This window comes from Nicotiana attenuata, unplaced genomic scaffold, assembly GCF_001879085.1.
Source record: "Nicotiana attenuata strain UT unplaced genomic scaffold, NIATTr2, whole genome shotgun sequence".
NCBI classification, from domain to species: domain Eukaryota; kingdom Viridiplantae; phylum Streptophyta; class Magnoliopsida; order Solanales; family Solanaceae; genus Nicotiana; species Nicotiana attenuata.
Window position 1 is genome coordinate 1,278,084 of NW_017670278.1, and position 27,552 is coordinate 1,305,635.

General features: G+C 34.8%; 2 protein-coding genes and 1 non-coding gene across 4 annotated transcripts; 1 reads left to right on the forward strand and 2 right to left on the reverse strand.

Annotated features, from left to right (window-relative positions):
- The first annotated feature begins 3,963 nt into the window (after positions 1 to 3,963).
- On the forward strand, positions 3,964 to 7,489 carry LOC109237159 (peroxiredoxin-2F, mitochondrial). The gene is made up of 5 exons (XM_019403416.1): positions 3,964 to 4,238; positions 4,373 to 4,402; positions 5,293 to 5,451; positions 6,570 to 6,664; positions 7,216 to 7,489. The coding sequence occupies exons 1-5, from the start codon at positions 4,047 to 4,049 to the stop codon at positions 7,319 to 7,321; spliced, it is 582 nt and encodes a 193-aa protein (XP_019258961.1). The 5' UTR covers positions 3,964 to 4,046; the 3' UTR covers positions 7,322 to 7,489.
- A 946-nt stretch (positions 7,490 to 8,435) lies between these two features.
- TRNAE-CUC lies at positions 8,436 to 8,508 on the reverse strand. Its single transcript has one exon. It is a non-coding gene; the product is annotated as a tRNA-Glu (tRNA).
- A 724-nt stretch (positions 8,509 to 9,232) lies between these two features.
- LOC109237160 (E3 ubiquitin-protein ligase RHF1A-like) lies at positions 9,233 to 14,952 on the reverse strand. Of its 2 annotated transcripts, none has more exons than XM_019403419.1 (9): positions 14,755 to 14,952; positions 14,514 to 14,649; positions 12,787 to 12,833; positions 12,635 to 12,697; positions 12,236 to 12,326; positions 11,834 to 12,141; positions 11,529 to 11,624; positions 11,090 to 11,450; positions 9,233 to 9,596 (listed from the first exon to the last, which is right to left on the reverse strand). In XM_019403419.1, the coding sequence occupies exons 2-9, from the start codon at positions 14,631 to 14,633 to the stop codon at positions 9,585 to 9,587; spliced, it is 1,098 nt and encodes a 365-aa protein (XP_019258964.1). In that variant the 5' UTR covers positions 14,634 to 14,649; positions 14,755 to 14,952; the 3' UTR covers positions 9,233 to 9,584. The 2 variants fall into 2 exon arrangements, with proteins under 2 accessions (XP_019258964.1, XP_019258962.1); XM_019403417.1 differs by having other exon boundaries at positions 11,834 to 12,150.
- Between the last annotated feature and the right edge of the window lie 12,600 nt (positions 14,953 to 27,552).

Sequence of the window (27,552 nt, forward strand, 5' to 3'; positions counted from 1 at the left end):
TAACTTAACAATTTATAATAATTTTCAACTATACTCGAAAAGTCAACAAAGTCAACCCCTCAAGCCCGCGTGCCTGAGTTCTGAAAAATTTCGAAGATAAACATTAGTCATAGCATCAAAAACTAAAATATATAATTTATTCCCAATTCCATGTCCAATTTTGTGGTTAAAACTCAAAAATACCATTTCTAGGTTTTCTTCAAAAATCTTACAATTTCAATAAATTTTTATGTTCAAGTCCATCTATAATTCATATATTTAACTTACAATAAGTGAAAATCACTTACCTTACAATAGATGATGAAAATAACCCTTCAAAGAACGCCGAAAATTGGCCAACCCAAGTGAAAATTGAGAGAAATAAGCTAAGTCCTGTATTAAATCCATGTTCTGCCTAGATCATTCCTCTTCGCGATCACAGAAGTACCCTCGCGATGACAAAGGCAAAACCAGCCTAAGACTATTACATTCCGTGATCGCGTACAGCACCCCGTAATCGCGAAGAGCAACCCTCTAAACGAAACCACCTCGCTAACTCCTCGCATTCGCGACCCTCAGAACGTGAATGCATTGAACAACAAGACCAAGCACCGCGATCGCGAGCCCACCTGTCGCGATGGCGAACAACATCCTTCCCAGCTCCCAAGCAACAATTTGCAATCGCGAGCCTTTCAACGCTATCGCGAAGAACACCCTAGACACCAGAAACTAGCAATCCCAAGTGAAAGGGAAATGGTCAGAAATTATCCCGAAACACACCCGAGGTTCCCGAGACCTTGTCCCATCATACCTACTAGCCCTACTACCTTATCCAAACTTATCCAAGGGCTCGAAATACCACTAATAACTTCAAAACCACGAAACGAAGGTCCAAACCTTCTCCTAACTCTCAAACATTCAAATTTTGCCGAACACGTCCGAATCGCACTTAGACATTTGGATCACACCCAAACTTCACCCACAAGTTCCAGCTAATAAAATGAAGCTATTCAAGGTCCCGGAACACTGCCTGGAGTCCGATAACGCCAAAGTCCATTTTAAGTAAAATTTAGCAAATTCCAAAACCTTCAAAATGCAAACTTCCAATAACAAACTCATAAGTTAAGGACACTTGGTCCTGAACTTTATGAGTAGAAGGGTATTTTTGTCCGGACAGGTAAAATTTTATTAAAGCAGTGGTTAAAGACTAAAGACATTTTAAACAGTGGCTTAAAAGTAAAAATATGTCTTATTACTGGCTAACTTGCGCTTCCCCCTTTACATGACGCGCACATGACATTTCAACTTGTCATAGTTCGTGCAAATAACATAAATGGATATATTACCAATTACCACATAAATGGATGTTGTCACAATATGACATTCTCTATCTATAAGCAATTCCCAGAACCAAAAAAATATATATCTATAGGCCGTACTAATTGCCAAAGAATTTAAGTTATAAACATCGGTAGGAACTTTTTACACCGTCAGGTCATCCAAAAAATATCTATAGGTAAGCCTTCTTAAAATGTGAAATTTATAATTTAAAAATAGAATAGGTTACCTGTAAATATAACATCATGATATAGTCTTATACCGATAGTATATACAACTTAAACTCATTGCCAAGTGGTGCAATTTGGTTAGTCTTTTGGTGTATAAATTGGGGTACAACCCCGACTTAGCCAATTTATATTAGGGGGAATGACACAGTTACCCACAAAAATAAAACTATTTACCCTTATCTACCCATTTACTTTTCTACCCATCAAACTAATTACATTTCCTACCCATAGTAGTTTTGGTGGGGAATTTTCTCTTTTTCTCCAATTCTTTTTTATTTCTATGCTTCTTTTCTTTTTTTCCTTTTTTTCTTTCTTTTCTCCTTTTCTTTTTTCTCGTTTTCTTCTTATTTTTTCTTTTTTCTCTTTTATTCATTTATTTTTGCCCAAATCGTATTATTGTTATTTTTACCATAACTTACTTCACACTCAAATTTGACTCCTTCTTTATTTTATTATTTTTTTTTATTTCTTGTTCCTTTTCTAATTCCATATGATTGCCATGCAAACCTTGATCTCCTTCCCTACAAATATCAGTACACACTCTACCATTAGCAATAACACTACCAGTTATGGAGCAAGAAAACATAATCTACGGCCACCAAATCTCCATATATACTAGTTAGAATAGAAATGATAATAAAATATTAAGAAATGCAATAAAAATATAAGTAGCAAAAAAGACTTCTAGTACCATACGATACCAATATGGTATACATGTATACCAGCAGAGTATATGATTGCTCTAGGATATTGCTACAACTATCTGTGACTATGCTACTGTACCAAAATATTAAAGGATGCAATAAAAGTATGAGAAAATTACATGCTTCCATTGCAAGCTAAATATTCGCAAGCAACTTGCTCATTCCGTATACTAACAGGGTATATAGTTGTATGGGGTCGTTCGAACAATTTCCTATAACTAAAGAAAAATCAAATAGTGCACCATTAAATGTAGCTAATACAACCAAAAAATATTCCAACTAACATATGATACCAGTACAGTATATAGGCTATATATAATATAGCTATACCAACAGGGTATACAATTGTACGTAAAGGGTTTAAAAAAAATTTAATTCATTTTAAACTGAAATAATATCGGTTATCAATAAAAAATTTAAAATTTCCAAAAGGACCTAACTGTGAGAGTATGCTGTTACATTATATAGTATACTATAATAGTATATCATTAGAATGAACTTTATACTAAAATGGTATATAGTATATCATTTTGGTATACAATACAAATTCTTCTTCGTCAGTTCAACGCAATAAATTATACACTATTGAATTAACAAAAATGGTATATAATATATTATTTTGGTATATAAAGGATTGGTTCAGTCCTTCAAAAAAAAAAGTAGTATACTATTGTAGTTAATTATATACTCTTGAATTAATTATTATATACCAATAGAGTATACAATATACCATTATGATATACAGTACAAATCTGTCTTCTTTGCTATTTCAACTCAATTTCAACCCAAAATTTAAAAATTTACTCTAAAATATCCAAATTGACTCAGAATATAGCCACTTCCTCCAACTAATATTTCGAACATACCCGGTCAGAATCGGATCAGAATAACCACAAACTCAACAAACCCAATTTATAAGTTTCAAGCTTCAAGATCCTCCAATAGCAGATTAATGTTTGTCACAATTAAATCTTCAAAAAAAATCATCATTAACACCAAAACTTGCCACAAAGAGCCTCCGCAATTAAAATTAGTTATTACATACATAACCTCACAAATTTATAGCAAACTCAAATCTTAGAAATTTTTATCCTTTTTTTGATTGATCTTTTTTAGCTTTTTTTTTGCTGGGACAAATGATAAAAATAGGAGAGAGAGGTAGATAGACCATATATCTAATGAAAAATTGTAGGGATATTGGCAAAAGGAAAGAAAGAGAAAGAGCGGGGAAAATGATAAGAGAAGAAAGCAAAAAGGAGGAGAAAAATTAGCTTTAACAAGAACAAAACAGGAAAAAGGATTAACGGGGAATTACTTTTGGTTGCATAGGTATATATTGTAATTATTTCTAGAATAGGTAAAGACGGGTAATTATTTTGGGTAGAATAGGTATATAGCATAATTTGCTCTTTATAGTCATTCTCAGGGATGCTATTTAGGGATTAGCCAGTACTTATTTTTGTCCTGAAATTTTAAACTAAAAATCTTAAATTCAGGACAACTGAAGACATTTTTGTCCCGAAAAATTAGAATTCAAGACGCACTGGCTAATTATTAAATACACCCCTTTAGAGTGTCTATCTGTTGTCAGTTCAACCTCTTTCTTTGCAAGAACCTTTGGATCAAATGAAGTGGACACCAAATTGGGGCTACCTTTGATTGATTTGTATCATTACTTCTAATGAGGCCCAACTTATCCCTGTCCATAAAACTCATATAATAATCACAAGTAAACACAAGAAATGAGCATCAAAGCAAAAACCAGTATTCACCAAAACTAGAAGAATTCCGAGCTATGGCCTCAGCAATGTTGAAGAGAACAACAATGATAAAGTCAATGGTTCAAAGCCTGAGATCCTATGCTTCTGTTTCTGTAGGTACTGATCTCACAGTAGCTGCACCAAATGTTTCACTACAAAAGGCTCGATCTTGGGATGAAGGTGTCTCCTCTAAATTCTCTACTACTCCCGTCAAAGATATTTTCAAGGTAATGATAAATATAATAACACCCCCTTTTAAAAATTTCATCTTTTTGTCTAATTTATATTACCCTTTTCTTATTTCTTCAACTTTTTTTAGGGTTCTTGATTTCTGACTATGTTGTATTTTTTTGGTGTTCAGGGTAAAAAAGTTGTAATCTTTGGCCTTCCTGTAAGTTCACTTTCCCTTATATATTGCAATTGATTTTGAATTAGTTCTATGGTAATTAGTAATTCTCATTTCTTGGCTTAGCTGTAGTTTTTACATAAAAACTTTTGTACGTGGGGTTTTCAAATTATGAGAATTTTGTTTGTCTAATATAAGAATTCACGCAAAGGGGGAAAATCCTCCCTTTCATTGGGATTTAATAGGTAAAAAGGTCCTAATAGGAAATTAACAACTGCTGCTACTACTACGCCGCAATCCCTAACAAATTGGGTGGAGTATATAAATCCTCACTCACTGACCATGTAGCTCCATTTAATCTTAGTGAGAAATCAAATTGGTAATTTTTTTTAACTTTCAGTACAGATAATAAATTGTTCTTTTGTACTTCCAATACAAAGTCCTAAATCGAGATGGTATTTGATGGCTAAACTGCAGAGAGCAGCTTCATTTGTGTTTTATCTTCCTGGGACTACAAATGAATACTGCTACGACTTATGCAAGTCATATTCAAAATAGTTTAATCTTGTTAACCCCAATTGTTGCATACAACTAAATTAATATTGCCACCTGGTTGGTGCACATATTTTCTTCTCGAGGAATGATAAATCGTGACACAAATTTAATACAATTATGTGATCTGAATTATAGACAAAGGGGTTTGCCTTGTCTGCAATAGAAGATTGAATAAAATGACACTATGAAATGGATCGAAAATTGAATAAAATGACTCTAAGAAATGATGAATGGAAGAAAAGCTTCATGTTTCCTTTGATGTTTGTGGTGGGGACATTGTCTCATAAGAGGTCTTCTTGCATAAGCAATTGTATCGAGCCATTTGTTTAATATCTGGTTTTCTTAGTTTTATATTCTCCTAAAGATGTTACAATTTCCAGGGTGCATACACTGGAGTTTGTTCAATGCAACATGTACCTAGCTACAAGAATAACATTGATAAGTTCAAGGCCAAAGGAATCGACTCTGTGATTTGTGTTGCTGTGAACGATCCGTATGTTATGAATGGTTGGGCAGAAAAGCTACAAGCCAAAGAAGCTGTAAGTTACTCTGCTATCCCTTGTCATCCTGTCATTTCCTTTAAGCAAATGTAACCTTCACTAGTTACTACTTGAACTTTCTGCCGTCCTTGGAAGACTTGAAGGACTTATTTCCACTCAGTTGTCAGCATAAGTAAATCAACTCTATCAATCATGTTACTTGTGTAGGGAGCTGAAGAAGTTTAATCTATCCCTTTTGGTAAGAATTGGAATGGCAAGACGTTTTTTCCCAAGGACTTTGGTTTGGTGGTAATAGAGAAGACTTTGGTTTGGTGGTAATAGAGAAGATAGTGATGTATAGGTTAGGCGCATGTTATGAGTTTGACCCCTACTGTAGACTAATAATAGTGTGGTATTTAAGTAGAGAAGGGTAGAGGATGGACCCAATATTCAACGTGTTTCAAACTGTGTGTCAACTGGTCCTCGGGATTCTCGGTTATGAGGGGGTGTAGGGGGGAGGGGGGTTGGTCAAAGAGGGATGTGGAGCAGATCTTACTTTCAAGCAACATAAATGTTGGAGGACAGTTGACTCGTAAAAAAATTAAGTATATCTGATTGGCTGGAGCAGTGGAAAGGAAGGAAATAATACTAGCATTCCTCTACATGTTCAATGATATTGACTCTGACCATATGCTAATATATTCCAACTGAAGCTCAAATTTGCTCCATGGAGCTGGAAATTTATGTAGGTGGGCAGATCAAGGATGACATAATTCATAAACTGTATGAAGGATCAAAAAGACAAAGCCCAATATTGTCAATTGTTATGGCTTTATTGTTAACTCTGATTGACTGAGCTTGGATAGTGATAATTAGTAACAGAGATATGGTAGATAGTCAGAGAGATGAATGATTGAGATTCTCGTGATCGTGTTACTTAGACATGTCACCTTGTTTAATGACTTTTATTACTCAAATGCCGTTCTGATTATTAGTTGATGTTGCATTTATTGAACTTCTTGAAATTTATGGGTAATTTGATAGCACTATAGATGTCAGAAGGTGGTCTCTTAGCTGTTCCTTAATGTTGATAATACCTTTGATAGTTCTTAACTTCTTATACTAGCTCTAACAATGAGGATGAGTGTGGTTGACTGAATACTATTCGTATGATGCAGATTGAGTTTTATGGTGATTTTGATGGAAGCTTCCACAAGAATTTGGACTTAACAATTGATCTCTCTGCTGCTTTGCTTGGACCTCGATCTCACAGGTTATGAGTCAATGTTTTAAGATCATCACTTGTCAATTCACTACTTCGTCATGGCTAATTAACTAAAATTTCTACATCCAACATTTGTCAATGTAAAAATTGATAATCCCAGTGAAATGTGTAGGAGTCAACATTTGCAGTAAGCTTAACTAGTTTAAATTAAGCCCTGAAGTGACATTTCATCCATTGCTTTATATTATGACGATGTGTACGTGTACAAAATAAAACATATTGACATACATATCCTTTCTCCAACTAAGGGTCTATCAGAAACAACATTTTTGCCCTTCCAGGGTAGGGGTAAGTTTGCGTACATCTTACCCTCCCCAGACCCTACTTGTGGCAACTCTCTTGGTTTGTTGTTGTTATTGTTGTTGTATATATACATTAACATCATAACATGTGAGTCTCTGTTTGTGTGTGAAATGTGCAAAAGTTTAACAAGTTTAAATTACGCCTTGCATATATATTGTGTAAAAATTGTGCTTGGGAACTATAGATTCTAAATCCTGGATGTGTTTTTATTAATGAACATTGTTGTTTGTGCGTAGGTGGTCAGCGTATGTGGATGATGGGAATGTGAAGGTTCTGAATGTTGAAGAAGCTCCTTCTGACTTCAAGGTTTCTGGCGGAGACGTTATCTTGGGACAGATCTAGAGACTTGCTTCTGCTGCATGTTTGTAGTTCTAAACACCTTGTTTCTCCATTGCACGTTGTAATTTCGGTTAATAAAATGTATTAACCTAACAATTTAATTTGAGCTATATTCAGTTTCCACGTCTGGCACATTGTTAATCCATGAAAATATCTACTACTATTTGTTTATTGTTTTGCTTTCCTTTCTTGGGTCCAAGATTGTTACGTGTAGATTTGTCGGGATAATTACAAAGAACAGTCTTAAGACTTTGGATCCGTCCTCTAGTGGAGTATATCTTATTTATTACCTGTTCTTTGACTCTCAAATTTGTACTTCTATTTCATTGTTTGAAGATTGATTTCCGACTTAAATCTGATAGATTAGCTCATTTTCTGAATATAAAACTTTTACTGTTCAAAGGTGGCAAGAATTTTGGATTGAGTTTTATCGCACACTAGTAAATAGGTGAATTGAGCTATGGGCACAAGTAATTAGGTGGTTGCTGTATCAGGCACTAATACTTGGCGGTTACGCACAAGAGGGGATTTAGTTGTTTTTAGCCATTAAAAGAAATGCAACATTGAGCATTCAGCCATGAAACTCTTATACTGATTACAACTTTTTCGAATATTTAATATATTATATGAAGTGTTACGAACTTTCAAATAATTACGATCAGTATTCAATCGAGGATACATTATAAGCGACATGGGAGTGAATAGTTCTTCCTAAACGAAAATTCTCTTCGCACACACTATATAATTATTTGAGAGTTCTAAAAAAGAGAAAAGAGAAAAAGAAAAAGTGCAAATTAGGGCAAAATAGCTGAACTGTGGGCTTGTGTTGGGCTGTTCATGGACTTTTAAAAACAGGAAAAAATGGCATGGTATGACAACACATAAAGACAATTGACAATTTTTTAGCCTTACATTAGGTTTGGCAACATAAGTCCAAAAAAATTAGCATCTAATAACCAAAATCATTTTCCTTAAAATTAGCAAAAGAAAACATTAAGAAGCCTCTTTGAAGAACACAAAAGAACCAGTAACTCGATTAGACAAAAAAGGGATGCAATTGTAGCTTGGAGCAAAAAGCCCAAAAACATGTCGAAAACTCGGGGAAGGAAAAAGAGATTTCCGTTGCCGGGACTTGAACCCGGGTCTCTCGGGTGAGAGCCGAGTATCCTGACCAACTAGACTACAACGGAGCTGTTATTTATATTAGAACAAAGAATAATAGATAACTGTACTAGATTTTTGTTTACAACCAAAGGAGGTCCAATTTAATGTGAGTCAGTATCTTCTCCTATTCTTTGCATTCCGAAGATTACTTTTGGCTTATGCCAATTATATCATAAAATAATTAGTGTAATAGTGAAGGTTACAATGAATGTGTTTCAAGTTTTAATAACCTTCTCACTACCTCACATGAATTCTGTGTTAAAAAGACCGCAGAAACCAAGTACTGCATTCAACTGATTTTCAGGTTCCTAATAGAAAAATGGCAATAATAAGAGCAGAGAAATGAGTTACATGTCCGACGTTAGAGAAGTTTCATTTGTTGTTTGCCTGTTATGACGCGTTTAGACGTCAGTTAGCACATGGATGTGAGTATCAAAGACATCTAGCATCCACTTCCATCAGAAATGGAGGTCTCTTTAGTCTGTCACAAGAAAACTCAACTTGTAAATGACAAGAAGTTGTGAAGCCTTAGAATCCTCATTACAGAGGCCTGCTGACAAGCTTCGTTTGAACTTACTTTTACTGATAAAGCATGTTCCTTTCTCTGTATGATTTAAAAGAAGATAAGAAAACGTGGGTTAAGTAGTGAAAGGTGGAATCCGATCCCTCAACCTTTTCTTAATGTTTACTCTTTTCTTATTCTTTGTATAAGCTACAACAGCGAAAAGCAGAATTTAGAAGAAAATATAGCCACCGTAAAGAAGAATGAAGGATAGTCCATAAGACATCCACTCTTGAATATCCATTAAGGTAATGGACATGGTTATAAATTACACAAGCTTATCAGTCTTCCTGTCCTACAGGTTTAGTAAAGAGAACAGATCATGAGACCTTAAGCACAAACTGTAATTTCTTCAGCAGCATATCAATCTCCAGGTTTCACACAGTAACTGCAGGACGCAAGTCAATCACCTACTGTGATAACTGACCTTTAGAACGTACGTCACTTGCAGATTTTGGATTATGCTAATAAGTAGATAGCAGAGACAAAGAGGACCATAATCAGGCACCATTTATTCTTGACTTCAACAGGGTTGCAGCATCAGTTTGCGTTCTGAGGAAAAAGAAGGGAAAGAAACAATTAAACAATGGAAAGAGCTCATTTCAAAAGCAAAGAGAACCATCGAGATGGATTGTTTAAATAAATTCTTTTGGTAATCCTCCAATCCTAACCTCATGTTATAGTTGCTTCACAAACCTTACTAGTTTGATGAGATAAGGAGAAGAAGCTGAACAGTAACTTCCAAATGATCGATTTGATTTGTTTGTAATTTTAATGAGACTTGTCGAAGACAATTAAATAAATAAAGGTTTCTGTAATAGCTTAAATTTTTAGATAAGGTGTTAATGCAATTCAACGTGGTATCAAAGTAAAATGTGACCTTAGGTTCAAGTTTTATTGCAATCCTTCATCAAAAAGTATTTACACAAACTTGATCTCAAAATAAGAATCAGCACTCAGGTGAATGCGAAGACAATTTTTTAGTAAAATAAATATGTTTTTTCTAACAGTTCAAGTTTCTGAGTGAGGTGGTACAATCCGGCAAGATCCATTATTCCTTTTCCTATTGAGCACATAAGGACAGATGGAATAAGAAATGTCATCGGAGAAATCTTTCTAACACATCGCACTATGAAAAACTAAATTAAAATGTAGCAGTAGTTCTGGTAGGAGAACAAGTGAAACATGGAAATATAAAGGAACAAGCATAGGAAGCACGAGCACCTAAAATCCTATCTATGGACTACTGTCTCAGATACTGAACATCCTTAACACCCTCAGATTCATATTCCTGCCTCGCTTTTAATCGTTTCGCAAATCCAGAGGCAGATCTAGGATTTGAATATTAATGGGTTCGAGTTCGAGACTCTACCACCACCCAATTGATTTACCGGATTCGAACCCCCTTGGAGTGCGGCCCTTCCCCGGATCCTGCGTGAACGCAGGATGCTGGAATCTATTATTTGTACTTATTTAGTGGATTTTTAAACACATATACAAGGTTCGAGCCAAAGCTACTGGGTTTGGATGAACCCATGAGTTGTACGGAGATCCGCCCCTGCCCAAATCCAACCACATTCCTACTGTGTTGACGCAAATCTTTTATTTAATTCCTTCTTCCTTTTCATATAAATATGGCCCGGCCGCGTAAAGGGAAACGTTTTGTAAGGCGTAAAAAGTATATCTCCACTTGCCTGCCTGTAAACTTGATTTTTCTAATTTTCAAGAGAGAAAAGGAAATAAATAAGGTGGCCTATATACAAACAAAAAAATAAGGTCGTCTGTGATGTATTCTATTTAGGCAATGTTGTTTTAGATTCTGAGTCAACAATTCTGTAGTTGCACGCAAGTAATTTTATATTCAATCGGAAAAAATACAAGCAGATTAGGCTTCCAAGTTTGGTTTTCTGTTTAAAGGCAATCAAAAATCCAGCAGAAACTATGGATAACAAATGGAAGAGCAAATTGGCAACATCAGGGATGATGAACATGGAAACAAGTAAAGCTTCATAATTATTCAAGATATAGTTGAACCAACTACAAACCTGTCTAAGAGAAATTTCCATTTGGCCAGTGTTGGTATTGGAGATCAATGAGGGAGCGGTAGGAGTTACTTCAATTGTAGAATTCTTTATGCAACCATCATGCAATTGAAATGTCACATTTCCTTGCTCACACACTCCTCTACTAGGAAAGTTTGAGGTACCCATGGTACATGCAGATAATGGTTCAGAAGCTCCTGTACGTTTTGAAGTAAGATCAAGTCGTTCAATCATTCTTGTAACGCCAGCTATTCCAGCACTCATCTCACGCTGAACTTCTTTGCCAAAATCCTTGACAGAGGTGTTGCGTGATAATAACTTTTCCTTAAAACCACGAGTACCTTTTGAGATTGATTCCTTATACCTGTTGAAACAGAAACAATAGCTTCAGGGGCAAAATAAAAATAGCTTTCAAGGGAAACACAAAATTAGAGTTCCTTACCTCGCTGAAGCAGCAGACCATTTCGATTTTATAGATTCAGAAAATGCAAGAAACTCAGATGAGCTTGATCCCTGGGGGCCATAAGTTGGCGGTTGGCTGAAAGGATTCCAACAAGTAACCAAATAGTGAGGCATAATTCAAATCAAATAAAGGTAAAAATGGAGTAGTGCTGCCACAATTACATTGCACTCAGTAACCACATTGAGGATTAAGAGAGAACGCATATTATGGATTTTAATTTTTAGGTGACTTAGTTTCATTAAGCTTTCGATTTATTTATCGGGATTTATAGTTCTCAATCATACCTAAGCTTAAAAGGACCATTTCCATGGGGAGGAACTGATGATGATGCAGGCCCAATACTAGATGAAGTTGCAGAAGCAGCAGATCCATCTCCAGTAAACCCAAAGCCTCGGGGCTGTACGGTGGATTCACTATTCTGTGTCTGGTTTGACCTAACTCCTACTGGCACAGAAGGGACGACCTGTGTAGGACCAATTCCTGATGAAGCCTGTCTTCTCCTTCTGTTGACAAGACGGACTCTACTTGTCGCAGCAGCAAAATGTCGCATGATTCGCTCCTCAAAATCAGAATCATTCTGCTGAGGGGCATCCTGGAAACACTAAGGCTCTAACTCAGTATAAATGAAGCTAAATTTAGTGGAAAGAAATGCAGAAGCCAATTCCAAGTTTAGAAATGTCACCCACATGGTTGGTTTCAACGTCTTCGTTGGTATGACGCACATTAATCCTTGACCTCATGTTCCTTTCAATCTCCACTGCAGCTAGTAGCTCTTGGCTGGAGGCAAAATTTATTTAATGGAGATCATCACAAAAGAGGGAAATAAATACACAGCAATGAGGTATCAGTCAGAATGCTGGCTCTTAAACAATATGAATTCTGAATTAAAAAATATGAAGTTCCTTGGAGAAAAAATAAAATAACATATGTAATTCTGGCTGCAGCTAGCAGTTTTTGGCCGCAGCCAAAAGTTTAATTCGGATACTAGAACGAGGAAACTACATAAACAATACACCAATTCCATGAGAAAGTCAATGGTTGATTCTTATACAGTTGTGTTCTTAGCCATAGAATTTTTCGAATACCTTGCAGGGTCCTTCAGCGCAAGAACCCTCCAACAAATTGGGCACTCCTTGCTTCTCTGAGACCTGAACAGAATATACAAGATGTTCATTGAGCACATCGATCAAGACAATGGTGGTTAAAATGAGCACATAATAACAAATTTCGTATGTACCATTCAAGAATACACTGCAAATGATACTCATGCTTACAATCTGTTACCTGAAAGAAAACAAGAAATTAAGAAACTTGGATAAATGCATATAATAAGGCATAAAAAGGAATTTCCACAAGAATCAAAAGAAGACATCACCATGAGACAACAAAAACTTTGCAACATCACTTTGATACATACTGAAGAAAACTGTCAAATAAGTTTTTGGAAAAGGCCATTCAAACTAGTTCACAAAGTACATATAGTTGGGAAAATTAGAAAAACCTTAAAGCCCATAGGAATTCGTTCAAGTCGCAAAAGATTGAGGGATTTGTGACTTAAGTCATAGGTTCGAGCCCTGCGCCATGCGATCTAAGCTTGGTATTTAAGTGGAGAAGGGCTAAGGGAGGGGCCTATTATCCCCCAAGTTTCAAAGGCTGTAGTGGGTCCTAAGGGTTGGTCCCAGACGAATTTCAACGTCATAAGAAAAATCCTAACAAATCAATTAATAGTATTATTTTCCATTGGGTCTGACCAAACTTTGCATATATCCGATCTTTTTCCTTCTTTTTTATGACATACTTAAAAAGGAACAAAAAGAAAATGAGGATCTATCGGAAACAACCCCTCTACCTCACACGAGGTAGAGGTAAGGTATGCATACATCCCACCCTTCCAAGACCTCACTTGTGGGATCACATTGGGTATTATCGTTGTTGTTGTTCTGACCAAACATTGGACCATACTGAATGAAAAACAAATGTTAGATGGGTGTATCAGCAGAGAAACTATGCCCACCATACTCCTTTTGTTGAGATGCTAAGGAAAAAATTAATAATAATAATAAGGCCACTATACTCCAAAGCTTACTATAAGAACAAGCACTTCTAAACCATAACCAAGATCTAAACCATACTACGAATTCATGTATATTCTAAACCATAACTAAGATCTAAATCATACCACGAATTCATGCATACTTATTTACATTTCTAATGTCCAGTAGATTACATTATCATTGTGCAAATCCTAATATAACAGGGGGCTAATAAAATAGTCCAGACATTAGAAAAAGGTTCAGTTTTTATTAGAAGAATAAGATAGACATCGGTGCACATAAAGAAAGTTATCGAAATTATTTCCATTTAGAAGGGGGAAAAACCACATATTAGATTTTCAATGTAACAAAGACAACCGACTGATCAAACCAATAAAGACATACATGAGTAACAATATGTCACACTAATCAATAATTAAACAACAAAATCCAAACTTTTTCTTATTTTTTTCCCCTATTTTTCTTTGCTAAAAAGTTGTCGGAACTTCCAAGGCTTGAAATTACACACTGATAGTACTCTGCCATTCAAACCACCGGACATTGGAATCATCTAACATCTCCTTAATAAACAGAAAAGCCTCAACTTTACGCAATATATAGCATTTTTTTATATAAAACAGAAAATGCATTTAAAAAAAAAGGAGAAGATGAAAATGCTACAGGCAGAAAATTTCCTAACTTCTAATAAGTATCTAGTTTTAGCCAAAAACCAAAAAAAAACGTATCAAAAACAGGAGGCGATGAATGGAGATAGCATACAGCAGGAAGGATCATCAGAGTAAACAGCTCAAGGAAAATGCTAAAAACAGAAGGGGGAAAAAACTAACTTATACGCAATATATAGAATCTATTTTTAGCAACAATAAAAAAACAAAAACAAAAATGCATAAAAAACAGGAGCGAAGCATACAGCAGGAGGATCATCGGAGTTAAATGGCTCAAGGCAGATACTACAGGCATCCTCAAAGCTATCATCAACAACGGCCGGCGACGCGATCATCGGCGGCGAGTTAAACGAATCGTTGGCCATGAAATTCAGCTTAGCACTGTAACAATCAAAATGTAAGTATATAGAGACAAATGTATGTATAAATATATTTAGAGAGAGAGAGAGAGAGAGAGAGAGAGAGAGAGAGAGAGAGAGAGAGTACGGAGAGAGGGAAAGCAGAAAGGTTAGGGGGAAATGTGGAGAATAAAGTATAAAAGAAGAAGGAAGGAAGATGAAAGAAATAGAAATAGAAATAGTAGTTACTAAAACGAAATCCTAGAAAAGTGTAGGCTGTAGAGAGAGAAAGCGTGTAAAAAGGTCAAAAGAAAAGAATTATGGGTGAGAGATTGGAAAACAATCCGATCTATATTCACACGGTTGTTGGAATCAATCAACTCTTCTACCTTTTTTTACCCAAAAAAAAAAAGAGTTAAATTTTCAGTCTTGGTTTTATTGAAAAATAACTAAATATTAGTATTACTAATTATTAATTATTTTGATTAAGAAATATGAGGGTGAGGGGGTCTGTGTTGACTCTTCTTGTCCCACACAACTTGATTGAATTTTTTTTCTCCATCTCAAAATCAACAATGACGTACTACTAAAGAGCGAGAGTCAAGTCTACTTTGGACTTTAATTTTTCTAGAAAATTTAATATTATTTTCATGCTCTCGACCTGCATAAAGGTACTGCTATGTTCCATAATTTAAAATTTAAAAATGCATGAAATTGTATCAGAAAGAGTGTACGTATGGTGCTCTAACTATTTAATTATTTGATGAAATCATTATTTGGAATGGCTTCCTTGCACCTTAATTATTGTTGTCATTATTATTTATTATTATTATTATTATTATATTATAAAATCCTATCGTTTTAAAATTGTAATTGAACCAATCCTTTAAATGAATAATAGATAAGAGGGGTAGAGCAAATCTTAGTCATCCTTTTAGTGGGTCGTGCCGACCTCACTTATCATGTTTAATTTTTAATATCGTAAGTGGTATCAATATTGAGTTACAACTTTTAGTTGCTTAAGAGTACACCAAATGGAATACGACAATTAATATTTTGATGATGAAATAATTACACATAAAGTATTATTGCATTGATGTATTTACAATTATTTGTTGACACGGTAGCAAGAGAAGTTGACACAACTATTTATGATTGTTGTAGTACATTTTTTTTTTGTTAAAATCATATATTTGTGTAGCTAAAAAATAATATTCATGTTTCACTTGATTAAAATAGCTCAAATTATATGAGGTGTTGTTTGGTTGGGGAAAGTTATCTCTGGAAATGAGATAATAACCATATATATATTTATTGATAATTACTTTATTGTCTCACTAGTACATGAAGAGATACTTTAGAACTTAAGATCTAAATGAGAAAATCTCACTTTATACCTATTAATTCCAAATTACTTACCCTTTAATGTTCAGACTCAAACTATTTACTACTCCTATCCATTCTCCCCAAACTATTTAACCGCTAGTTGTTCCAGAGTCAAGGCTTCAATCACAAAAAGCTTAGCTTTACTAAAATAAAGATTGGATACAGACTCTCTCTGAATATTCACTGTTATGTACAAGAGAATTTTAGCATACGAAGGTGACCAACTGATAACCGCAATCGAGGTTGTTTGAAAAACTTGAACTAGGCTCTGGCTCCTTCCTCCTTTCTCTAATTGAGTAGTTTTCATGAACCATGCGATCAGAATTACATGTGGACAAAACTTACAAAGCCATGGTTTGGATACTTCATTAAGTACAAGAGCAGATTACATCCCAAATCTAAATTTTTGTGTGTATGTGAATATCCACCATTGTTGGGCTTGAAGCTCAATTTTATTTTTGAAGATTTTTTGTTTGATTCAAAGTGGGTGCTGTTAAATATTGCTTATAGTACCTTCTAGAAGTTCATACTGAAATTTGATAGCATTTGGACCTGATTTGAGGTGATTGAGATCGAAATTTTCAGTTGAAAATCGAAAGAAGAACACAGCTACAGTATACCACTACGGTATACAATATGCGGTAGGAGTATATAGCTATACTGCAACAGTACACTATTATAATTTACAAAACAGTATACCGCTACAGTATACTAATATACTATAGGAGTATATAGTTATACTACAACAGTATACCATTATAGTATACAATATATTGTTATGGTATACTGTAACAATATGCAAGATAATGTAACAATATGCTATAATAGTATACAATATATTATAATAGTAATTCACTTGCCTTTTCCCTTTTAATTTGTTTTAAGCTTTTACCCAGCGTGAGGGGCAAATTGAAAATGCAAAAAAAAAAATTATAGTATGCTATATGATGTAACAGTATACTCTTACAATTAGATCCTTTTAGAATTTTTTAAATTTTTTATTGACAACTGATATTATTTTAGTTTAATAATTAAATTAATTTTTTTAACTCATTGCGTACAATTGTATACTCTGTTGGTATAGCTATATACTATACTGGTATCATATGTTAGTTAATATTTTTTTGGTTGTATTAGCTACATTTAATTGGTACACAATTTGATTTTTCTTTAGTAATAATATAAAAAAAGAATAATAAAAAAATAGTAAAAACAGTAAATGAAATTAGATTATGAAGAGAAAAAGAATATAAAAAAAAGAAGTTAAATGAAATTAGAAAAGGAAAAAGAAAAAAATAAGAAGAAAACGAGAAAAAAGAAAAGGAGAAAAGAAAAAAAAAGAAAAAAGAAAAGGAGAAAATAAGCATAGAAATAAAAAAGAATTGGAGAATAAAAAAAAAATTCCCCACAAAACCTACTATGGGTAGGAACTAATGTAATTAGTTTATGGGTAGGAAAACAAATGGGTAGACAAGGATAAATAGTTTTGTTTTTGTGGATAACTGTGTCAAAACCCCGACCTAAAACTAGCACTATTCGTGTAGCTCATTTATCAAATAATTTTCAAAAGGGGTTATTTCGGATGCATATCTAGTTATCTACATTTTCAAGGTTAATATAATGGTTATAGACTTAATTATAGTCACCTATATTAATTTAAAGAATTTCAAATTTGATCTTTTTGTCAACTATGTGTAGCTAACTTCTAGAATCTGGAAATGACAAAGGTGAAAATAATCAAACACGAGCATGTTGAAAACATTAAAACCATAAGAAATCTCTATCTGTACTATTTCAATTTCGTCTTAATATAGGATGAACAAGTCTTAATAAATCAAGCAAAAATAAGAACAACTTTAGTAATAGAAAAAATTCGTATATAGAATTCATGGTGAGCATAAGAGATGCAAAAAATTGAATATTGTATACTGTAAGCATTTAAATTAAAATAGTATAATATTTGTCTAGAACGACATACTTTAATATGTAAATCAAAGACTAACCAAAAACATCAACCCCTCATTTGAAAAATAAAAACTTGTCATTGTTTCTTTAACAATTACATATGCTTCACCGACTTTATATATTTTTGTAGTAACTGACAAAGAAATTTTTATAAATTGGAAAAGGAAAAATTAAAAGTTCGACTTCTAATAATTTCAAATATTCCACTAAATTAATGTAGTCACTCTTTACATATTACAAAATGATCGGTGATCACGCCCAACTCTAGTTCTAAAAAGGATAAGCGGTCGCTGCAAATATAATCCGGTCTAAGAGTCCGGAGTCGAATCCCATAGAAAACTAAGGTTTAGCTACAGCTGTTCACTATCACCAAGAAGACAAGCTTGAACAATTCTTAAGTTAATAAAATTAAGTTCTTATGTCTAACTAATTAACTAGCAAAAAAAAATAGTAAATTAACAACTAAAGATACTAAAGGTTGGAGACAAGATTAAGGAGGTCTAGGTTATGATTTTTCCAATTGTCGGAATCTTTTTCGCTACGTCTTCTATAATTTCGCCTAATTATTCTCCACTAATCGTGAGCACTTCAGGTGTCGTAATTCTCTCTCGAGAAACTACAGCAATTTACTAGACATATTCTTCCGACTACGCTAGCTGGCACAATCTTACCGCTTACTATGACCACATCAAGGCTTTATTATTCCTAAACCCACCATTAAACCGGCCGTATTGATTCCTCATATACGTTAGGAGTGACATTGTTCAACAACTACCTAAATATGTACCCTTTCCCAAGCAATACATAATAAATAGGCACAGTCAATTGATGGTCATTCAATCAACAGAAATAAGCATGTAGTTGAACAAGTAAAAAAATTCAAAGGCTAAATTATATTCATACTTAACAAGAATTCATCCTCCAAAAGGTTACATCAAAACCCTAAATAATAAATTAGTTACTCATAGTAGTATGTGAAAATAAAATACTAAAATTCATAACCAACAATAGAAAACAGGAAGAAGAAAGAAAAAACTTGTGGTTGAATCTTCCTCTTTGCTCCTAGTGTATTCTTGCCTCCAAAGATGTTGTGTAACCTTAAAGTAGTGTCTGCTCCTACAAAGTTATGTTTTAGGATGTATTTATATGACCTAGGTAGGGTGGAGGGTCCTCCAATACAATCCAATCTCGAATAGGAAAGCTGGAATCCGTGTCTGCCTTCGCGCATTGCGCGCCCATGGACGCGGACTCAGCTTTTGCAATTTTCCATTCGCGAAGCGATCCGTGCCTTCGCTTCACTTCGCTGTTTTGTGCCTTCAGTTTTTTCCTTTTTCGCGTCCTTTTTTGTTCCACGCACGAGATGGGACGAGCTCCCAATTCTTTCCATCTCTTCCTTTTTGTGTCAAATTGTCATCTTTTGATCATTTATCATCCAAACTCGTTCGTCCTCGAGCAACTTAAAGTTAAGCATGTCGGCAAGTGCACTTTTCAAAACATACTCAAGCATCCTACCGGTGACAATGGTTTATATTAATGCTTAGAACCTAGCATAAGCACTATTTATACTTTTCCTCAAGGTTTAAAATGATGCCAAGACTATTTCAAATATTTGTGTGACTCTTTCTAACTTCCTAGTCTTAAAAGATGACTCAAGTACATTCCTCTTTGTGACTCGCTTCTTGTGCAGACTAAAGATAGAGTTCCTTACCAATCCGTTATAAAGCATGTGCCCTCACCAACAAAACAAAGAGAGAGTAATCAGTCTGCACACTCAAATATGAATTCAAGTATCATTTAAGGACTCAGCGCATGTTTGGCCAAGCTTCTAAAATCAGCTTATTTTGAGAAGTGCTTTTCTCAAAAGTACTTTTTAAAAAAGTGTTTTTTAATGAGAAGCAGTTTGTGTTTGGCTAAGTAATTTGAAAAGCACTTTTGAGCAGTAATTAGTGTTTGGCCAAGCTTTTGAAAATTGCTTCTAAGTGTATTTTTCTCAAAAGTGCTTCTTAGAGAAGTACTTTTGGAGAGAGGCTACTTTTTTCTGCTTCTCCTCAAAAGCACTTTTTTTTCCTTCCAAAAGCTTGACCAAACACCTCAATTTTTGGCCAAAAGTGCTTCTGCCAAAAAAGCACTTTTGGCCCAAAATAAGCTTGGCCAAACAGGCTATCACAGAATGAAAGAATTCGCTCACTTCGCAAAGAAACTCATGTACCCTCAAATCTCGTACCGTAGGTATTATACCCCATTTTAACACGGGTCAAATTAGAGTATAACATATTGATAATTCTGAAGGTTTAATTAATAAAAGAGAGTCGCCACCTATTGGTTTAATGGTAAATTAGGACACCAACTTTAGCTAAATATTGCTTAAAATTAACTCTGTTTTTATGGTCTGCTTAATCTTAGAAATTTTAGGTAAGGGTTCAAATTAATCCTATAGGGAAGGTTGTTAAAGCACCCTATATGATCCGTTAATAAAGGTTAACCGGCCAAACTTAGGTTAATTAGTTGAAAGTATTTGGAGCGCAACAAATAATTCACTTTGAAAACACTACAAAATGCCTAAATAACTGAATGGATATGCAATACATATTAAGAAAACGGCCTTTAAAATTAAACTCTGAAACATGATTTTGTTTAACTCCAAATACGATACAAGTCCAAANTTTCTTTAATTTTCGCTTACTAATCAATAGCTAGTAAACACATCTGAAATAGTGATTAGAAAGAGAAGGTGATAAAGAAATATTCCAATCCCTAAAATATCCCAACTGTTATAAATAGTATTTTATTTATGGTGAATGTCGATATTTTAGAGAGATCTTAGGGTTTGTTACTTGGTGGCTAAGCCATTTTTTTTCTATAAATAGAGAGGTTCTATTCCATTATAATTAATTCCAAATCAATAAGAATTCTCTCTCTCTACTTCCCTCTTTAATGCACTTCTTGTTCTTTTATTGTTTTATAACACGTTATCAGCACGAGACTCTACCAATTGAGTAGAAGCTTTGGGATTGAGCATAATGATTGTCAATTATTCCATGAACTTCCTTCGTGATTAAATTCTGGATTTAAGGTAAGTATTTTACTTTATTTTTCTCTTTTAATTTCTTGAAATTCTATAATTTGATTTTAAATACAAGCAAAGACAATAAACTTTGATTAATTCACTTTGAAAACACTACAAAATGCCTAAATAACTGAATGGATATGCAATACATATTAAGAAAACGGCCTTTAAAATTAAACTCTGAAACATGATTTTGTTTAACTCCAAATACGATACAAGTCCAAAAGCGTTGAACTCTATAACTTAAAAAAGAAAGCCTGCCAAATTCCATTTTTGAAAAAGCTCACGTTTTTTAGAAAGAAAAGTGTTCCAAAGTTTTTTTGATTGATTAAGACATGCCCATAAGAAATGTATTCTTTTAAGTCCTTTCTCAAAATAAATATTTTGCCAAAAACTAAAAATTATAATTTTAAATGATCAATCATAGTTTCAAATAAAAAATCACGCAGATTAACAACGTCATACAGAGTAAGTAAAAAATAAAGGCCGCCATAGGCGACCCCAAGCAATTCGCTTGTTTTCTTGCTATTGGGTGCTAGAAGGAAGATGGTATGCAATGACTCCATGTGGTGGTGGTGGTAGTGTTGAGTCTCCATGAGACTCCACTGCGAGTGTCCCGAATTAAGACTCCATTTGCTCCAAAGTGTACATGCAAAGAAGAGAACAAAATAAGAATTAGAAAGAGGACTGGATCCTTGATCATGCCTAGCAAGACACCAAACTAAAAGGAAATAAGATCACATAGTTATTCAAATTGCAGTAGCTTGGGAGCTATACTAACAGTTTCATGGCATCATGTTTCACGTTTTAGTGCAATTCGATTCTTAAGTTGAATACCATATTTCATTTGAAGTCTAGTAAGTAGTAGTAGTTATGAACTTATCATGATGCTCCAGAACTGGAATTCAACTCCATTGATAGTAGGAAGAGATATAAGCCCATTTTCTTAATTCAGAAAAGCACATTTTTATTCACACAATATCCAATTTAAACTTGAGTCTTCTAAGAATCCCTATTTCATACAAGGTAGTCCTAACACGTCATTACAAGAATACATATACAAGTCATCATCTATAAGAACGGATCAGGGAGGCAATATGAATTTATCCTCAAGTTCAACAAGTAATCTATAATTTCCAAAAGACTTGTCCGAAACCATGAATTAAGTGAGAATAGGCTCTAATTAACAAGGTCCTATAATATATAAAATACATCCCAGGTTAGAAGATCGCCCAGTCAAGAATATGGCTCATGATTTTCTAACATGTAACATATATGAAAATTGAGAAGAAATATTATAATGCATGGTATCTAGTTCTTAATGAGAGACAATTTTTAGATCCAAGGAAAATAGCAGCTTAATTTCGCAACATTCTAATCAGAAAATAGGTACTTCATCGAACGTTTGTTCATCATGATCTAATAATGTATAACAAAATATAAGCCCTCATAATAACATGCTTTCGTTTGTAAATAAACTTCAAATCGTGATGTATCCTAATTGAATGGTATGCCGTACTTTATCAGAAAGATAGCTTAATGACAAAGATTATAACTTAATAGGACTAATAAAATTATAGAAGCATAACCTCCGCATTTATACAATCTATTACATGATTTGCATTACATGTACAACAGCTAGATCTAGTTTCTTAAGAAAAACTTTAATCTTGGTTTCTAACAAAGGAATAAGAATAGAAGGTAACAACTTCGATCTGGACAAACACTATAGATTAACAAGAGACATGCTAAAATACAGGAGTGAAAGGAAATTAACAACATTTTTACAATATTACAAAACATTAAACACGTTTAAAGCTTCAGAATCAAAAATAAAGGGAAACCACTGACCTATTTTGAAGCAGTGAACCGGGTTGGGTCTCAAATCTAACGTGACCTCCGACCGATCTCGCTACCTCGAATTAACTTTAATCGGAGAGCAAACACAAAATAATTCTCTGTTGGCTATAAATCAACTGAAGTCAGAGATTGCAAGAGAAAATAACTCGATTTTCAAGAGGCGAGCGAAGCAGTAAGCTTTAAGGAGAAGAGACGTTATACCAATAGTTTAAAGGTGAGAGTAAGCGGCTAAAAACCATATACTGGAAGGGTAATCGAGTGGCGGCTAAGAGTGGTCGTGAAAATAGCTACAAAATCTGTATTTATAGGTGTAAAGTTAGGGTTCTTGAGCGGAATTTTGAGGTTTGAAATCAAGTAAAAATACCCGTTTGAATCCGATTTTTGAATTCCTAATCGGACAAAAGAAGAATTCAGCTTTTGCAGCGAAAAGAAGAAAAATCTGATGGAAAGAGCCGTTGCTTCAGAGTAAAGACGAGTTTTGTGCGAAAATAGGGTGTACTTCTTCTGTCCAAAGCTGAAAGATACTGGGTTTTAACATGTAAACAGAAAAAGGAAGAAGAAGGGGCAGCGTTTGTTTTGAAAAGTGAAACAGGGAACCCTAGGCTAACTTTAGGATTGGGCTTGATACTTTTGATTGGATCAATTGGCCGAATTGGGCCTTTCTTCAATTTAACTTCTAACTTCTTTTGGCTTCTTTCATCTTTTAATTTAAACTCAAGTATTATTTTATAATTATAGAATTTATGTAGAACTTGAATAAGATAATATATAGACTAATATCATGTACGTAACGAACCATTATTATTATTATTATAATAATAATAAACTACTACTACTACTACTACTAATAATAATAATAATAATAATAATAGTAGTAGTAATAACATTAATAATACTAGTGATAGTGATATTAAGTAAATAATAATAATAATTACGTCTAGTTTGTGCTAAAAATGGTAAAATAACTATTCTTACATTATTAGTGATATTAGAAGCTTAAAGAAATAGTTTGGAAGAAAGGAGGGACAAAATTGGATGTCAACAGCTGCCCCTCTTTGACCGGAGACGATGAAAGAGTTTTCGGGCAAAGAATATTGACTTAGTAGCCAATTTTGTCCCGACCATCAAGGTTGGAATGAGACAAATGGGACAAAAAAAATGATTGCAGCCGAACTCCGGTTTCGAGTTGCCTACATATCTCGGGTTTCACGAGAATCAGGCCATATGTAGTTCAAGACTTGTGGTACCCTGGAGTAGGACTCAACTATTGATGCAAATCTTAAAATGCTGCCCCAGTGTTGAATTATAGAGACACTGGGTACCATGATTGAAAGATAGATGTTTGAAATAAGAATTTGATTAGGAATTTTGTGAGTCGAGTCGAGTGGAGTTCGAAGTAGATCCTTGACCTTTGTTGGAGAGTTTGGTATTCCTCCCCAACAAACTGCCCCAGTTCACTGCTAAGATATAGTTCCACGTTGCGCTATTTTTCCTGCAGAGCTTGACAATGCTAAGAAAATTCATTAGGAAATAAGATGCAATATGCCATAAAAAAATATCTTATGAAAATAATATTTAGGCGTTAATTCATAAAAAAGCGAATCTATTGTGCAACATATAAAAATAATTTTATGGTGACATATTTCATGGTCGGCAATGGCACATGAAATTAGTTTATAAAGATAATGCATTTGGCAATGATTTATGAAAGGTATGTTTTGGCAATGCTTATGCAATCGGGACCACTCGGGTCGAAATAAATTAAATGTCCTTTTGAGGAAAGATTAACTTCAATATCCTATTTGAGGGCGGATGGACCCGATATATCCTATTTGAGGGCGAATAGACCCGAAATATCCTATTTGAGGGCGGATTGGCCCGATATATCCTATTTGAGGGCGGATTGAGCCGATATATCCTATTTGAGGGCGGATGGACCCGATATATCCTATTTGAGGGCGGATAGACCCGATTTATCCTTTTTGAAGGTGGATGAACCTGATATATCCTATTTGAGGGCGGATAAACCCGATATATCCTATTTCAGGGCGAATAAACCCGATATGTCCTATTTAAAGGTGGACAAGCCTGACATGTAGTGCTTGATTTGTAATTACAAAGATTGATATGATGCGGTGCAAAGAGCTTGATATGGTACATAAAGCTTGATCCGATGCTAGAGTTATAATAACAATATTCAAGGTGCGATGCAAAGAGCTTGGTGCAATAGTGAATATCCATGGTGCGGAAAGCTTGATGCAGTGCCTTTACAGAGGAAAATATTCAAGGAGCGGTGCCAATAATTTGAGCATTTTCATGCTGAAGTTCATTAGTAAATTCATGCACACAAATAAAACTATGAGTTTCAAAATATAATTTGCTATGACCCGTCTCGATCACCATGTTACACTATATTTCCTGCAAGGCAAATTCGTCAGTAGAGCAAATATTGAAATACAATGTGCTGTAAAGTAATCTTATGAAAATGACACCTTTTGGGAGCTTACTTATACAATGTGGCCTAGTCGGCCAGAATAATTTAATAAAAAATATAGCTTTACGCTAATGATGATTTTCAACAATAACATGCAGTTTATAAATGTGCTTTGCAATGATTTACGATAATGATGAAACTTAGTAATGACATTAAGACATGACCATCTAGGTCGAAATAAATTAATGGAAAGCATGTGAATATGTGCTAAAGTGTCCTGTTGTTCAGGCGGGCAACCTTAATATCCTATTATTAGGTGGACAACCTTGTGTCCAATTAATCAGGCGGACAACCTAATGTCCTATTAATCAGGTGGACTACCTCATGTCCTATTATCAGGCGGACTACCTTATGTCCTATTATCAGGTGGACAACCTCATGTCCTATTAATCAGGCGGACTACCTCGTGTCCTATTAATCAGGCGGACTACCTCGTGTCCTATTAATTAGGCGGACTACCTCATGTCCTATTATCAGGCGGACAACCTCATGTCCTATTAATTAGGCGGACGACCTCATGTCCTATTAATTAGGCGGACTACCTTATGTCCTATTAATCAGGCGGACTACCTTATGTCCTATTAATCAGGCGGACGACCTCATGTCCTATTAATTAGGCGGACTACCTTATGTCCTATTATCAGGTGGACGACCTTTTTGTCCTATTATTAGGTGGACGAACCTAGATGCATGACTCTTGATTTGCAATTTCAAATATTGGTGCGGTGCAGAAGCTTGGTGCGATGCTTGATTTGTAGTCTTGGAATTCTTAATGCGGTGTAAAGAGCTTGGTATAATTTCTTCGAAGTAGCACATATTGATGGTGCAATGCAGAGAGCTTGGTGCGACGCTTTTGCAATAGCGAATGGTGCGGTCCAGCGCACTTGATGCAATGCCTTTGTAGTAAAGAAATTCTTGGTGGAATGTTAACAGTTGTTGGATCTTCATACTGAAGTTTTGCTATTAATAAATTCCTGCACTCAAAGAAAAATTATAAGTTTCAAAGTTTGATTTGTGCTTGCTTGGCTTCATCCTTTGCTTTGCATGAACTTTGCAACTTTTGATGCTGAGCTTTGCTGCATGTAATGTTCGAGAATAGCTAAAATATGCCCCTGCATTACTCAAAGCAAATTCGTTAGTATAAAATAAAGTGGTTGCCTTGCATTGAACGTCAAAGTTTGGCTTTGAATCTGCAACTTGTTGCCATGGCATTCTGGAATTTGCTGTTGTGCTTGTAACAAATATGTAGCTCGAGATTTCATTTCCTGCTTTGCCGAATGATGAAGATTCTTCTGCAAAAATCTGCCCCGGTTTTGACTTTTGGGGTAAATAGGATTTTTATTATGATGAGACCGAACCCATAGGGCTGCCTACGTATCCCCTCTTAAACAGGAATCAGGTCAACACGTAGTTCATACAAAAGCAAGGCATGATTACAAAAATAGCTACTCATATGATGATAGTTGCAAAATGATAATGTTCTTCGGACGCCCAACCACGCTCGGTATATTGCTTGTGCCGCGGCTAATTGCATTTGAGATATTTGTTCCAACTGGTAGGTGCACTCGCAGTTTGTTAGCATCAATTAAATTCCGAATCTTATGTTTTAATGCTAGGCATTCTTCTGTATCATGGCCTTGAGCATTTGAATGGTAGGCACAATACCTGGAAGGATCAAATAATGGATGCGAAGGGTCAAAAATCCTTCATGTTCTTGGTTGCATAATTCCTGAGGCATTCAGTTGAACGAATATGCTAGAGATTGATTCAGTCAAAGGCGTGAAATTGCGGGGCTTCCTTTTCTTTAATTGGCGAGAAGTGACTTGTGCTTGACGATGTTGATGTTGAATGCCTTGTTGGCGAGGAGGCTGGAGATGCATGTTACGGGCATTAGAGATGGCATGATTTTGCAAGAGCTGGTGATCATGATGGCATTGCAGTTGATGCATAGTCATGGTAATTGAGGCATTTTCCTTTACCTTTCCAACTTTCTAGCATCTTTGGTTTTAAAGAATGATTGATAGTTTGTATGCTAACCTTTCCTTCTTTGATGCCGCTTTCTAGGAAGTCCCCGACTCTAATCAAGTCTGAGATATTGCGCACGTTGGCAGTAGCCAGCTTTTCATAATATATGCCATTTTAAATGCCAATGAAGATTGATATCAACTCTTTCT

What these genes read in the sequence shown, in the direction of transcription:
- LOC109237160 (XM_019403417.1), bottom strand. Translation starts at nt 14,633, where the DNA reads ATGGCCAACGATTCGTTTAACTCGCCGCCGATGATCGCGTCGCCGGCC. An exon ending in ACTCCGATGATCCTCCTGCT is followed by an intron (nt 12,834 to 14,513) that starts GTATGCTTCGCT and finishes GTTTTCTTTCAG; the next exon opens with GTAACAGATTGTAAGCATGA. An exon ending in TTGCAGTGTATTCTTGAATG is followed by an intron (nt 12,698 to 12,786) that starts GTACATACGAAA and finishes TATTCTGTTCAG; the next exon opens with GTCTCAGAGAAGCAAGGAGT.
- LOC109237159 (XM_019403416.1), top strand. Translation starts at nt 4,047, where the DNA reads ATGGCCTCAGCAATGTTGAAGAGAACAACAATGATAAAGTCAATGGTT. An exon ending in CCGTCAAAGATATTTTCAAG is followed by an intron (nt 4,239 to 4,372) that starts GTAATGATAAAT and finishes TTTGGTGTTCAG; the next exon opens with GGTAAAAAAGTTGTAATCTT. An exon ending in AGCTACAAGCCAAAGAAGCT is followed by an intron (nt 5,452 to 6,569) that starts GTAAGTTACTCT and finishes CGTATGATGCAG; the next exon opens with ATTGAGTTTTATGGTGATTT.